The sequence below is a fragment of the Aptenodytes patagonicus genome, chromosome 13 (genome assembly GCF_965638725.1).
Source record: "Aptenodytes patagonicus chromosome 13, bAptPat1.pri.cur, whole genome shotgun sequence".
Lineage (NCBI taxonomy): Eukaryota > Metazoa > Chordata > Aves > Sphenisciformes > Spheniscidae > Aptenodytes > Aptenodytes patagonicus.
In genome coordinates this window covers 7,573,745-7,588,389 of record NC_134961.1, presented here as the reverse complement: position 1 = coordinate 7,588,389, position 14,645 = coordinate 7,573,745, and the positions used below count along the sequence as shown (strand labels likewise).

Below are 14,645 nucleotides of genomic sequence, written 5' to 3'. Positions count from 1 at the left end.
AGTCGTTTGGGGTTTTTTTAATGCTGGTTGAATATATACTTTGTTTTAGTGGCATCTGTAGTTTTGGAAGCCCAGGATACCTGTATGATCACCTGTGTAAATCATGTCTCAGGGGTGATAGCTCTCCTTGTGCTAGCACTGTTGTGTTGAGCTGTGGCATCTGTGCAGGGCATATTCTGAACACTTAACAGGGCTCCTCTGTGCTGCTAGATTAATACAAAATGTTTCTAACTAAAAGGAATCTAGTGTGTCATGCCTATGCATCACTATTTTTCATTCCAACAGCTGGGGAAAGATGGACTGACTGGAAAGTAGTATTTTGGTGGGGGGAAAAAATGCGAAGCTATTAATTACTCCTCTTTCTCTACCATTCACCCAAAGTGTGCACAAGGTCTGTCCTTAAATGCATACTCCAACTAAAAAAGGCAAGAGCTTTCTTGAATCTGAATTCTTTTTCCAGTGTTGCTACTATAAATGACACTTAAAGTTGTACCTGTATTTTGTACTGTTCTGGTCTCTCTTGCTGGTTTGATGGTGCATAGTGCTCAGAGTTCTGCTGTGTCATTGTACGTTGGCGTTTGTGGTCCTTCTCACCACTAAAGCTTCCAAATGAGATTCAGAGCTTACTCTACATCAGATATTAGTTTCTTCACCATCGTAATGCTATAAACAGCCTTGCTGTGTAGGTAATGGTCACCTTCTTTGTACTAAAGTCTAACCGTTCACCTGGACTTCGGCATGTATTGCCTTTGATCTTTAAAATGCATGGCAACTTTGATTTTCAGTCTCTGAATATGTCTGGATTATAGAAGATGCTGAAAATGATCAGATGTTGATCTGTTGCTTCTTGCATGTTTTCTTAGATGCTTCTATGAAGAACAAGTACAAAGTATACCCCACTCTTCATGTGGGATCCTTCAGGAGTTCCAGGGCTCTTCATTTGTTAGAGGAATGTAAACAATGGGTATTTCTGCCTAGTGTGTAAAGCATTAGGTCAGCTTTTAGTCAACATGACAGATACATCTTAATTGTCAGTGCTCTGGAAGAAATTCAGAGTTCATTCTGCAGACCCCCATGACAGTGAGGTTCCAATCGTCCAAACACTTTGTAGTTTACTAACTTTGTCTCAGACATATTCAAACTTGGAGAAACTTAAACCAGGGTTGTTATTTTCTTGTATGGAGCAACACTGCAATTCAAAAGTTAATAATCAGCCCAGTGAAATCACTAGCTGTGTTTTTTTGTTTGTTTTTTATTATTATTTACTTATTGCAAGAGCAACAACAATCAAGCAGCAGAGAGTGGCAGAGATGGGCATTTGTACACAAAAGTTCAAAAAGCAAGATAAAAAAATTGAAGTAATCCTATATTTTTATCCCAAACTTTATTCAGCTAGTGTTACTCAATTGTCTAACAAAAAAAGAATAGTACTTTAAAGCTGATTATTCCTCATTTATCTGGTTTTCATGAAGCATTTTGCATGCATCTTTAACAAGGACTGCTACAAAGCAAATCTGAAGCCTGGTGCTAGGTATCATGACAGAAAAAGAATGTTGTGCTGAGATTTGGGAGTAAAACACTACCCTGCTCTGTGAATTCTGCATGATATTCTTAGGAACTGATAAAGCATATGCTTGTGAAACGTGTCATCTGCTATGATCCACATAAATTTATGTGTGTACTGCTTTGCCATGAAGAATAACAAGCACATGTTCAGAACACTGCAGGCCAAAGTAAAGCAGAAAAGTTTACATTAATGTCTTGTTTTGATAAATGCCCCTTTTAAAATCTGGCAATTTTTTAATTCCTTTTTCTCATTTAAAATACATAATGGAAGTTGGAGGCAAAACTTTTTTATTTTTATTTCAGAAACAAAAGCAATGTTAAAAAGTAATCTGTAGCTGTTCTTAGAGTTGTTACATATGATTTACCTTTAGTAGTATATTAGATGCGTATATATTTGAACACAAGTTAATATACTTAGTTATTGCACAGACGCAGTAGTAAGTTCTGTTTGGTTTTTTTAAAGAGTTGCATTTGATTTTAATCCAAACTTTTAAACTCAATTTTCTGCCATTCTCCTATAGCGTATACATTGATCTATTTTCAAGTTTTCATTTTAGTCTTGTGCTGACCGATCTCTTACAAGAAGCTGCTGATTTCCCTAGTAGGAATTATGACCAGCTTTAAAACCAGAAATGTATGAAACTAAAACCTACTTTGTAAGACACAAATGTTGAAGGGAACCTTAACTTGAGCACAACAATCTAGCAGCTTCTAGTTCTCAGCTGCATAATATACCTCCTCTCAGCATCTGTTACATATTGACAAGTGTGAGTAGGTGGTAATCTTACTTTTTTTTTCCTCCTCTCCAACCAAATGTCATGGGAAGTAATGTTGAGTGGGTAATGCCCTTCTGTTTTGCTGGGAACGAGCTCACAGGATATTCTTTTGAGACCCTCTCATCACTGATCCTAACTGACTTGTATAATTGAAAAGGGAGTGTTCGTTCTCTCCCGTAGGCGGAAATGGCTGTGTCTTAAAGGTGTCCAACAGGGATGTTACCTGTGGTCCAGTGAAAATCTCTAACCACTGTTTCTCTGCTTCTGCCCCCTCGAAACAAAACAGAGGGAGATAATGTTTCAAATGGTGAGATTACAGGGATGTGGCAGTTGCATGTTGTTTCTTTAAAAAGTGGAGTTTTAAAAACAAGGATAAAAACCATTAAATTCTTTTTTGAAAATCCCCATGTAGTCTTTAAAGCTTATAAGTGATCTTTTTCTAAAGGTGAAGAATGTCTTGTACAGTCTCTATATGGTATGCTCTATTCATTAGCTTAGCATAATTGAGACCTTAAAAAGTTCAGTAAGATTTAGCTGGAATTCCCATCAAGAAGTGCCTGAGACTGGGTCTGATAACCCCCAGCTTGAACCTTGTACATTTGAAATCTAATTTTAGAGCATTTTGTTCAAGAGCCATTTTAAGGAGACAATACGCTTTTCTTGACAATTCAAACAAAAGTTTCTAAAGCAAGCAGCTGAGTGAGAGCTTTTCTGAGGCATTTAGGATCTAATTAACTGAAGTGGCCCATATCAGCTTAGTAGGTATCACCTATGTCTGCTTTTCCACACTTAAGTATCAGGTGGAACCTTTGTCAGTTTACATAATATTTTGCAACAAACTTCTAAAGCTTCATTTGGGGGGGGGGGGGGGGAATCTCATTCCTTTCTGCTGCAAGAAGACTCGAGCTAGAGCACCTTAGACACAAGAAAATGGTGGGGGTTTTGCTCTATGCTTTTAGTTTCTTTGGGTGTTTTTTTGACATGCTTGACTAGAAATTAATTATTTTTGAGTAATAGCTCTGATTTGAGGAGTCAGCATCTTAGTATTTAATTTCTGAAACTGAAACACTTCCTAGTAAGTTAAAGATACTAGGAAATCTGGCAAAACTTGATTCTGTCTTAGCAGTTTCTGTTGTAGGAGATTGGAAGACATCTTAAGATGTACTTTACAAAATAATTAGCTGGTGCTGTGAAATAGTTTGTATGTGCATCTCTGTTTACAAAGCAAAACCAATTGCATCTATCCTACCCAAGGAAATAAGCAGTACAGTCTTGGAAATCAAAGCAAAAGTGCATCACTCCTAGTTTACCCATGGGGAATGGAAGGAGTATGCTTTAAAGCTGAGAACTGTGCCAAGAAATTTTTGGTTACTTAATGCTCTGGTTAGTCTAAGAAAGCTGAATTGGCCTAATCTCAGCACTCAAATCATAAAAATGTATTGCTGTGCTCCTGAGAACTGCAATGACAGTTTATAATGCCTAAAAGATGGGTACGCGTTCATTGTGCCCCTTGGGAACTTAGAGGATTGCCGTGTCTCCGAAGAAGCTGGAGGAAGACACAGCACTTATCTTCCCACTTCAGATAAGGACATCTTTCATTTTCTCACTGGTGAAAACTTGAGCGGAAGGTACATGTTTACGTTGAAAGGACAGGATGCAGGCAGCAGGCTGGAGGTTAATGGGTCTTAACAAACCTCCTCCCCTCACTCCACTCTCAGAAGTTGACTGGGATAGAATTAAAAAGTAGCGTCTGCTGACATTTCTCCTCTGTGTTCATTTAGGAAAGTAATGTGCTATTGAATACTCTGCCTAAGCAGAAATTAGTGGTTCTGTGGTAAAGAGCTGGCCATTTGTTTAGATATAAATGTTGCACAGTGGCCCTCTAAGTGAAGTTTAAATTGTCTTTTTCATGAACCACCTTGGCAACTCCTTCATCTTAGGAACTGATCTTTACACCAGATATTGCAAAAAGCAAATCTCTGTAAAGGGAGATAGGGCTATTCCCTGAAAAAGGGGTTGGCTGACAGCTGATATGGCTTAAAGCTTCACCTCTACAGGAGTTAACTGCATTTAGTCACCTTCTGATTATATTCTATATTTTGCTAGGACTTCTCGTTTCCTTGTTTTTCTTTAATGCACAACGTTTTCAGGGTTCCGTGTTGTCTATGTGAACTAGCAGTATGTTTATAAATTCGCATTATAAAGAGTTACTGGAGAGACAGTCCAAGACAAACCACTGTTCCCGGGGAGGATTTTTGACTTCTGAGTTTGTGTTTGCATTCCTCCAGGTGATGATAATGGGAAGAAGGCCAACAACCCCAACCACTGTAACTGCATCATAGACCAAATCTTCACAGGCGGACTGCAGTCTGATGTTACCTGTCAAGTCTGCCAGTAAGTAATTTTCTTCTGATTCTGCACTCTGATTTGAAGCTGTACACCCTCCAGTGCAACAGTGTACTGAAACTTTTCTTTCTTGAATATTGATAAAACACCAGCAAAATTCCAGCAAGACAAGAACTGTTTAAATACAGCATCAGCTAAATGCAATCAATTACTAGTTAACTGTCATATATTAAGACATACCAAAAAAGCTACCTGGAAAGTACCACAGGCTTATGGACATAAACGTTTTGCTAGTGTGTAAAAGGTTGTTCTTTTCCAAGTTCATGAGGAAAAGACTTCCAAGATCTCTTTGGTTTTGAAAGTATGTAATTGCCACTACATTTGAAGAAAATTCTGATATGCAACCGTATTTTCCTTCAGTTGGGAACCTCTCCATCAGGAGAGGTTTCAAAGAGGCTGATACTAATGTAATCTCAGGTACCAGCAAGTGAATGTTTTACAAGAGTAAGGAAAAATGTATTTGTTGTTCTACTCTGTGTGCTGAAGCAAGTTGACTTCTTTTTCAAGATGTTTGGTGTTGCCATAGTGCAGAAGTCAGAGTTCTTGTTTTTTGTTCCATCTTGCATTCTTTATAATTACGCACGCTGTCCTGCAGATGGACTGTTTTGCTGTGCTTGTTTGAATCTGCTTTTATTCTCAGTTTCCTGGAGAGATTTGCAGAAGATTTACTGTAAGGAAAACGTATGAAACTTTGTTCTTTGCCTTGTAGAGCCACAGAATCCTCATAGAAATAATAATAATAAAAATTAATAATAATAAGCTTGATGTCTTATGACACAATATTAGCACTGATGAAACTTTAACAAAAGAAGTTGCACAAATGAAGCTGGAGAAAAGGCAGAATATTGTAGGCTTAATGAGATCGCAGGGTGAAAGACACTAGTTTTAGAGGAAGAGAGAACTCAAAAAATAAGCATAACGAGTACAAACAGAAAATGCTTCCAAACAAGGAGCTTAGACCCCTGAAGTTTTGGAGTTCTCTTAAAAATGTGAATGCTGGAAGAAAAGATTGGTGTCAATACAAGTTAAAATTTTGAGATGATTTTTCCACAGTCTAGTAGTTGGCTTGTCTTCAGCTGTCTTGTAGAAAAATCTGATCGAGAACATGCGCTACTTCTTGATGCAGTTATTCTCTGGCCTCTGAAATTCCAAATGCTGTAGGAGATGCAATATGAACTGCAAAGCTTAATTCGGTGCACTACTGTATAGCAAAAGTATTTGGCGCTCTTTTTATCGAAGTAGCCTTAAGCACCATCTTCCATGTCTTGACCAGAGAACCATGCTTCTAAACTAGTTGGATTGTATGTAGCTATCATCATAGATGTTAGCTGGTTTATACTGGTCAGTAGTATGACCAGTACCTCTATCTCTGAGTAACTCTGCTTGTTCACTTTGACTCACAGGGCTCCAGTGAGTGGGAGAATGTATTAAATGCATATGTTTTGCATTTAGTACATCACACACATTTTCTAAAACATATGGCTTTTAAATATTCAGAAAAACAATCAGTTGTGGGAAAACACTCTGGAGCAACTATATTTTCTGTCATCTTTGAGTGCCCTCTAGGGGTGATGTAGATCCCATAGTGCGTAAAAGTAAGTATCTGGTGTGCATCCTAAAGTGAGAGAGACTGTTGATTTTACTTCCTTTAAACATGTATTAAACTGCTTTCTTTTTCATAGTGGCGTTTCCACAACGATAGACCCATTTTGGGACATCAGTTTGGATTTGCCAGGCTCCTCCACGCCGTTCTGGCCACTGAGTCCGGGGAGTGATGGCAGTGTCGTAAATGGGGAAAGCCATGTATCAGGCACCACCACTCTCACAGACTGCTTGCGAAGGTATGAAATGAGACAAATACAGTTTTGGCGGGGTAAAAAGAATTTGGCTTCGTTCTGTTCTCCAGGTGGCGCTGAACAATGGGAGTAAGTGATGCTTTGTCATGGCATTATGCCCAAACAGCATTTTTGTACATATTTTAGGTTTTTGCATAAGAGAAAGTGAGAAGGCAAAGAAGGCTCAGAGCAACAGTAGGCCTAACAATAAGCAATCAAAACCAGTTGCCATACGATACAAAAAGAAAATAAATTTTACATTGGCTGCCGCCAGGCAATGTGGTTTTACATGATCGAAACCACCAGTGTCTGTCTCCATGTTCTTGGTTGTGTCAGCTAAGCAAGCACATAAAAAGAGCTCACAATGCTTTTAATATTTGTCTAAATTATAACACCAAGTATGAATCTGATGTTGCTCTAAGCAGAGCTGAGGGTCAGCTACTGCCAGCTTAGTTGCGGGGATGGCATTAAGAATTAAAGGAATGGAGCTTTCAAAAAGAAAAGATCATTCCAAGCAGCAAACTTAGGCATCTTGGAAACAGGTAACTGGAGAGAATGTCATGGCTTTATATACAGTTAACTTGGATCTTTTAGCAGATCTGAAAGTCATTCTCTTGTGGCACATGCAAATATTTGTCGAAGATACTTGTCTGAGGAAGAGGTTGCCTGTGGCCTGGGGCAAAGCTCATCCTCCTGAAATAAAAAATCATAGCCTCTGACATCGGATTTCCAACCTTCTTGATACTTTTAAGATTAATAATTTTAAGAAAACAAGGGAACTGGTACAAATGAGAAATTGCTGATGGAGGAATGCATCAAGAGGCAAAACCAGTCAAATTTTGGTGATTTTCTTCAACATGGGGATTAGTAGAATTAGAGAGAGATGATGATAGGGAAGGAAAAAAATCCAGGTTCAAAGAACCCTCAAAGAGTATGAATTTTGGAAAGGAGTTGAACTCTAATGGATAAAGAGGATGGGTCTAGGTTTTTACCCAAAAATTAGCAAGCAGGTTGAATATTCGATTCAAACAAGGAAGGTGTGCAACTTCGTGTCAACCAGTGTAGCCATGCAACTTGAAGTTGGCTTGAAGGAGGAAGGATTGAGCAGGAATATGACAAAAAACAGAAAGATGTAGGCACTCCTAACAACAATAACAAATTTATAAGCCTTTTTACAGACTTGAGAGAAGGAAAAAAAAAATCAAAACCCAAAGCTAGAGAATGGTGGTACATAGGCTAGGTAAAGGAGATCTTGTTAATCAAACAAGAGGGGAGACCAGGAGGCTGTGATGATCGTTTAATGCTGGAGGCTGCATTGGCCATAAACAGAATGGGGCAAGGTAGGGTTAGTGACGAGCTGATACCATGTTGCCCTCACGTGCTTAGTGTGTGCATTAATGTAAAATGTTCAATTACATTTCAAAATATTTCATCTCAAAAATCCTAGTTGTAAAGCAGCCTCTGGGGAGATGATTTATTTGCCCCGTGGAAGCCTAAACTTGGAGGAAAAGACTTAGCAGTCCATTCTCCTAGCCTTTTCTGTGCTGACAGTTTCTGAAAAAGTGAGAGAGATTTTCCTCTCTAGAGAGATCTGTGAGAACATAGAGGTGGTATATTTTCTCTAAGCAGTTCCCTATTCTGTAATGATCTCTTCCTATAGTTCCCTTGAGCAGTCCTGTCCGAAAATTTTGAAAGAGATTTTTCTAGTTGTCAGCACTTGGGCTTTCTTGGAAGGTATCTGTGATTTAAAAAGAACTTTGTGTTTACAGCCCTTTCCATCTCGGAGCTTTGATCCTAGCCCTGGAGGGCTACAAGCTAGAAGAGTGTCCTGCAGACTAGCATGCAGCTGAGCACAGAAGTCATATCATCTTGCTTCAGAACTTCCATACCAATGTTTTTGGTTTTGAAAACAAAAGATCTTTACTTTCTGTATGAAAATTAGCTGTCCTGTTGTAGGAGACGAACTAACATTTAGCTCCTTTCTCAGACACTGATGCATTTCAGTGCAATGCTCCCAAGTAGAGCAATGATAAATGTCGGATTTGGATATCTGAACCATAGCACTTTACATTATTATAGATGTTGGTTTTTTCCAAAATGACACTTAAAAGCCATGAACTCTGTCTCTTGTGGTGCCAGTGACCCACAAATAGAAGTAAAAAGTGTTTTCAGCATGTGTGGAAAGTCATCTGATCATTTTGTGCATCCCTTTGCTTTTTAATATTTTTTCAGGTTTACAAGGCCAGAACATCTAGGAAGCAGTGCCAAAATCAAATGTAGTGGTTGCCATAGCTACCAGGAATCTACCAAACAACTCACTATGAAGAAGTTACCCATTGTGGCCTGTTTTCATCTCAAAGTAAGTTCACAGGGGGCAGATAGAGCAGAGGACGTGTATTCCTCTCTGAGAGGATGGACTAAATTCCTGGACAAATCTTCTGGCTTTCACTGACTGATCTTTTATGATATAAATTAATATAAAGAACAGCTTGCATGCCCAGCTAGATTTTCTATTAAGATAGTATTACATTATAATGTAGCTTTGCAGTATGTCCGTGGGAACCTAACTAATCAGAATCTAGAAACAAAATGGAAGGCTAGTACAATACCTGAACCAGCATAGAAACCCATCTCCAATAACACTCATGCATCCTGCATGGTAAAATTTTTACCCTACACTTCCACTGGAAGAATGCCACAGAGAAACTCCCATGTTGAAGGAAAAGCATGAAAAAGTTATCGGTTGCAATGGAGAAGGCTGCTTGTATCTTCCCAACTGTGACGTAGTTTTCAACATTTCCAATCCAGATTATGTCAGATGTAACGATGGGAAATAGTGTTACAGTTGGTGCCCTCAGGTAGTTTAGTCCTGTATGTTTTATGTCTTAAATATAAAGAGTATGACTGTGGTGCAAAGTAGGCAGCTATTGCAGAAGATGAAGGTCATTCTGTGTCAAGAGGCAAAGGGCCCTTGACAAGGGATGCCACAGGCCATTGTAGAGGCAGCCACCATAATAATTTAACTTCATCTTTGATCTGCTCGAGCTTTTCAGATGCAGACCTCTAAGGTCTTGAGTGTCTCCTGGGACAGAATGACAAAGTCCTCTCGTTGCTATGCAGGAACTGATGATCACTGGCCTCAGCTCTTACGATGACCAGTGTTTCAAGAAACTGCTTATCTGATGATGATACTAATGTCAGATAAGCTACATGAAGAAAAGCAGCGTTGTACCTACCACCATGGTGACTGGAAACAGATTTTAAAACAGCAGCCTATATGCTGTGTACAAATGAAGGCTTGTATCGCTTCTCTTTCCAACTGGGGAACGGTGAATTGAAAGAACACACGCTCCGGCCTTTTGCTCCAGAGACTTCATTCAGTTGTTCAATTCTTACATGGCTTCTAGGCTTTGAACTTTAGTAAAACACCTGGGTAACTTTAATAGTGTTGGAAGTAGACCTTTATCTTGTAGCTGTCATGGCAAAGTGCGTGCTGAGCTTTGCTGTAGCATGCAGGCAGTTTTTGGGGTTTATTTTCCAGTAGCTCTCTAAGCTAGGTCAGTACGTTCATACTGGAAAATCTAATAAGCTGTGTAACGATAGTGTCATGGTCTCACTGAGCAAGTCACGGACTGTATTCAAGAAATGATTGTAGTTTGGAATTGTTAAATTACATAGCAACTCCATATCCAGCGTAGCAGCAATTTAAAATTTATTTTCAAAATCTGGCTTGTACAGAAGCTTGTTAATGAAATGCAGAGGTCTTGACACGCAAACAGAATGCCATAGGAAGGTCTGTATTCATGAGAAAAGATTCATTCTGCTTTCTACTGGAAAAAGGTGTTACAGGTGGAAAGAATTGCCTCTCCTGTAATTTATGGGACTTTTCAGACTGTTTGGGACAATCATGCCTTCAGATGTTCACCCTCATATACCAGCAGTTCTTCAGTTGCATCTTGAGTATTAATCAAGATGATATGCAATGTGATATGCCAAAGATATAGCCTGACTGGAATAGACAGTAGCACAGTTCCTTTGTTCTTCTTTGGCTGTTTGTGGTCATCCTGAAGAGCGTTCTTGCATGACTGACTTGAGGTTTCAGGAGTGCTTGGCTGGCTGCTTGGCTTTTGGGGGGAGTTTTGGGGGTGTTGGGCTCTTGTTTTTATTTTATTTTTATTTTATTATTGCAGAGTAGTTGGCAAGATATGCCTAGGTGATTCTGCTCTTTGGGCAAGGCAATGTGAAAGTGCTCAACCCCTTTCTTACGCTTGGTTCAGTATTTCTGTTATCCAGAAGGAGTGAAGATTTTTTTGAAAATAAATTACTTTTCCTAAGTGATTGTGTTGTCCTGTCCATGCAAATTTCATTTCATGTGTTAAAGCAAAAAAGAAACACAAAAGATAACAGAAGCCTCAGCGTTTCACGTCTGGATCTGTTGCTAGGGAATTGTTATGGCACCACAATTGGAAAACAATTAACCTGAAGTGTAAATAGAGCAGATTTTCTGAGAAATAGGGAGAGAAGCTGCCTTTAAATAGAAACTCATTCATCTCTTTCTGTTATTTGTTCCTGTTTCCATTTAATCTTCAGTTGAGAAGATGAGGAGAGAATAGTGGGTATTGGAGGCTTCTTTTAGTGGAGGGACAAAGCTTTTTTATTATCATATTCCATTTTTGCCTTAATTTGAATTGTTATTCCTGTGTAGGCTTGGCTCCTGTCGCTTGAGATGACTGGATGGGTGGATTAAGTATGTGAATCTGATGGCAAGCTCTCATTGTCACCAGTTTTGTGTGCTAGTGTAGGCAGCAGCCATGTATTTGAATAGTGTGTAGTGCAAATGAACACTGGTTTGGGAAAGGCTGTGTGTGCTGTCTCTGTTTAATATATTTTTTTCTTAATATCAGTTGGGAATAAGTTTGTGTGTATAGATACTAAGGTAAACAATCTAATGAATACTGTATTTTTCCTCCACAAATTATGGTTTATTTTCCTGGTAGAAATGTTTTAGCATTTACATGGGGGATCCCAGTCCAGCTAGTCGGTGGAAAAAATCTGGGGGTGTCCCTGGCTACTGACTGCTAATACGCTTTCATGTCATTGTTCCTAAGCTTAGGACTTTTTTATAAAAGAAAATTTAGCCTTTCTCTAAAGAAAAAAAAAATCTTCCACTTTGTCTCCAGCGTTTTGAACACTCAGCCAAACTGAGGCGGAAGATCACTACGTATGTCTCATTTCCGCTGGAGCTGGACATGACACCGTTCATGGCTTCCAGGTGTGTACCAAGTTCAAAATCCCCCAAAGACCTGGACAGAACTGTTTACCAGTTCATACATGTGCATCATGAAACATGGAACATCCTTGAATCAAGGTTATAGAACAGTATGTATAATGATGCTTCTGCTGTAAGCTTCTCCTTGAAATGTGCATCTTTTCTAAACCAATTTTTAGATAAACTATTGAGTTTTGTGTGCCAGAAAAGGTTTTATATTTAAACGTTAATTCTTTTTATTAATGTGTGTTATGTTTCTGGTTGCATGTTAAATTTATAGACTCAGATCCATCGTGCCTTCAGATCTCTGCTTTGGTCCCATCATCTGAGTGCCCACCCGCCAGTCATCTTGTGTAATTAGGCAGACTAGCCATAACCTAATGCCTAACCTAGTATTTCTGAAGTTATAAAAATTCTTCCTCTTTATTCCTGCACACATGCAAATCTAGGGTTTTTTGTTTTGTACCTTCAACTTCTGTTTAGAGAATGCTGCAAGAAGAAAAAACATAGTCCAGATTAAAATAGGTATTTCGAATTGGTATTTAAACAGAAACAGTAAGACTTCTCCCACCTCCGAGGTTTGTGAAAGACATGACACCTTTATGAAAGGAATTTAATCATCTCAGTTAACGAGTATTTGTCAGGTATTCCATTCAAATATACAAGAGGATATTCAGATTTAATTTATATCTGAAGCAATGCAGAAAGCCCCAAAACATGGCATCTCTTAACACGGGGGCTCTATTTGATGCTAAAATTTTACTAGTAATTTCAAGCTTCGCCCCCTCCCGCTGCCCAGCCCCTGGAGAAAAGTAGATGCTTCTGCCAGGAGAGAAAGGAGAGCCCTGCAGCTCTGTTGAATAGTGTTACATTAAGAATATATGGTTTATTCCAGTATATTCTGGAGATTTTGAGACTTCCCTGTTGCTCTGTGGTGAATTCTCCCTGGATAGAACAGGCTCTGCTGATGAAAGGTATCAAGCATAATGGAATATAGATGGGATAATCAGCAGGCATAACTCAGTAATCTGAATTTCATCGGCTGTGAAATCAACAGCATAATCCTATTGCTGCTGTCAAAACACAAAATGAATTTACAAGTCAGAGCCAGGATGATTGACCCATCACAGGATAAAGGATTGATGTAATTAGATATTTTTCCAGGTTTAAAATACAAATCTTTTCCTAACCTGTTTTCTGGATAGGACACTTGACGTAAACAGATCTGCATTTGCAGCACTGAAGCCTTGACCGGGAGGAGAAATGGTGTTTCTTATGTAGCATTGCTGTGAGAACAAATAAAGCATCGTTAGCATCCTAATCAGCAGCCCTTCTCTGCTGCTAAGCAGCATTGTGCTTTTGAATAAGGACCTGGATTTGGCAAACAGGCTGTGTCATGTAAAACCTATTTCCTTGGCTTGGGAAGCCACTGCTTTAAGTGACTGGATTTTTGTGTGTGTGTTGCAGTAAAGAGAGCAGAATGAACGGGCAATACCAGCAGCCGACGGATAGTCTAAACAATGATAATAAGTAAGTGGTACATTCCATGACTCCTATTGTGAAAGGTAGTTGGCTTCTAGAAGGAGATATACAGTCTGATGTATATCCTGCAGTGCAAAGTGCATTACCATATTTGACAGCACAGTAAGTCTGAACTGTTGCAGAATAAAGCTTCATTCACTACAATTGCCTACCCTTTCGTGGCTTTGTGGCAGCTGACTTTCAGATCTGAAGGTGATAACCCCAGCAATCGGTCTATGAGCAAAATTTAAAGCTATGCTTACAGTATTAAAAGGGATGGGTGTTTCCTTTAAATAATCCTATTTCTATTGCAATAGCAAAGGGAGTTCCAGAGGACCAAAAGAAAGTTTTTGGGACACTCAAAGTCACCAGTAGATGACCCCAGTAATTCTGGGGTTTCTTGGTTAGGTATTGATTCCAGTCAGAATAAATGACGGGCTGATGCGGGACTTGCTCAAGACTGTGAAGGGAGTGTAATTGAAAGCAATATCCATAGCTGTATGGGAGTAGAGATGGTCACAGATACCTTCTCTTTTTTTTTTTCTTTTTTTATAAGGCTACAAGTTTGTTTGCTACAGTCATGTGCTGATGTTGTGTATTTCAATTCTTCAAGGCACTTCATTTGGCACTAAAAGTTTTGTTAAGAAACTGGAATCACACAATAGATAGATTTAAAAACTAGCTAACTAGGTCTTGGTGCAGTTGTCATACAAGCAGATACCCGGCAGGTGTTATGTGTGGTCCTAGAGCGATTGATTCATTAGACGTATGGGGTTTAATAGTGTTAGCAAAGATCTGAAAGAAAACACAGCTGATCACTTTTGAGGTTTGCACATGACTTAAGTTGGAGAAGTTGTTAACAATGAAGAGGGTTAGGTAATGAGGGCAGAGACATCTGGGCTGCTTAGTAAGCTGCATGCCAGTAAACAGCTGGGGCCATCTTAGAATCCTCCATCTAGGACTAAAGAATGGTGTCCATCCTAGCTGGATTAAAGGACTCCACTAGGAAGAGGGTGACTTTATAAACCAGTGGCTCTGTGGACAGTCAACTGAATAGGTGCCTTGTTGCGGCACCACTGTGTCAAAAGAGCTCTGTGAATTTTGAACATAAGTAGAACAATATCAAGTGAGATTAGAGAGGTGGTTTTACCGTTGTGCAGCTGTGTTTGTATCCCAGTTTGAGGATAGCATTTTAAGAAAGAGTTAAAGAGAGTGGAGAACATTTGAAAAAGAGCCGCGAGTATATTTAAGACTGGAAACAAAATCTTACCT

General features: G+C 39.1%; 1 protein-coding gene across 4 annotated transcripts in view; it reads left to right on the top strand.

The window, feature by feature from the left end:
* The window catches only part of USP22 (ubiquitin specific peptidase 22), a 113,779-nt gene that overhangs the window by 95,515 nt on the left and 3,619 nt on the right, over positions 1–14,645 (top strand). For all 4 annotated transcript variants that reach the window (XM_076351348.1, XM_076351345.1, XM_076351346.1 and 1 more), the window contains 5 exons: positions 4,631–4,736; positions 6,431–6,589; positions 8,816–8,942; positions 11,764–11,855; positions 13,320–13,382. In XM_076351348.1, the coding sequence (XP_076207463.1) occupies positions 4,631–4,736; positions 6,431–6,589; positions 8,816–8,942; positions 11,764–11,855; positions 13,320–13,382 (547 nt within the window). The remainder of the gene's footprint in view (positions 1–4,630; positions 4,737–6,430; positions 6,590–8,815; positions 8,943–11,763; positions 11,856–13,319; positions 13,383–14,645) is intronic.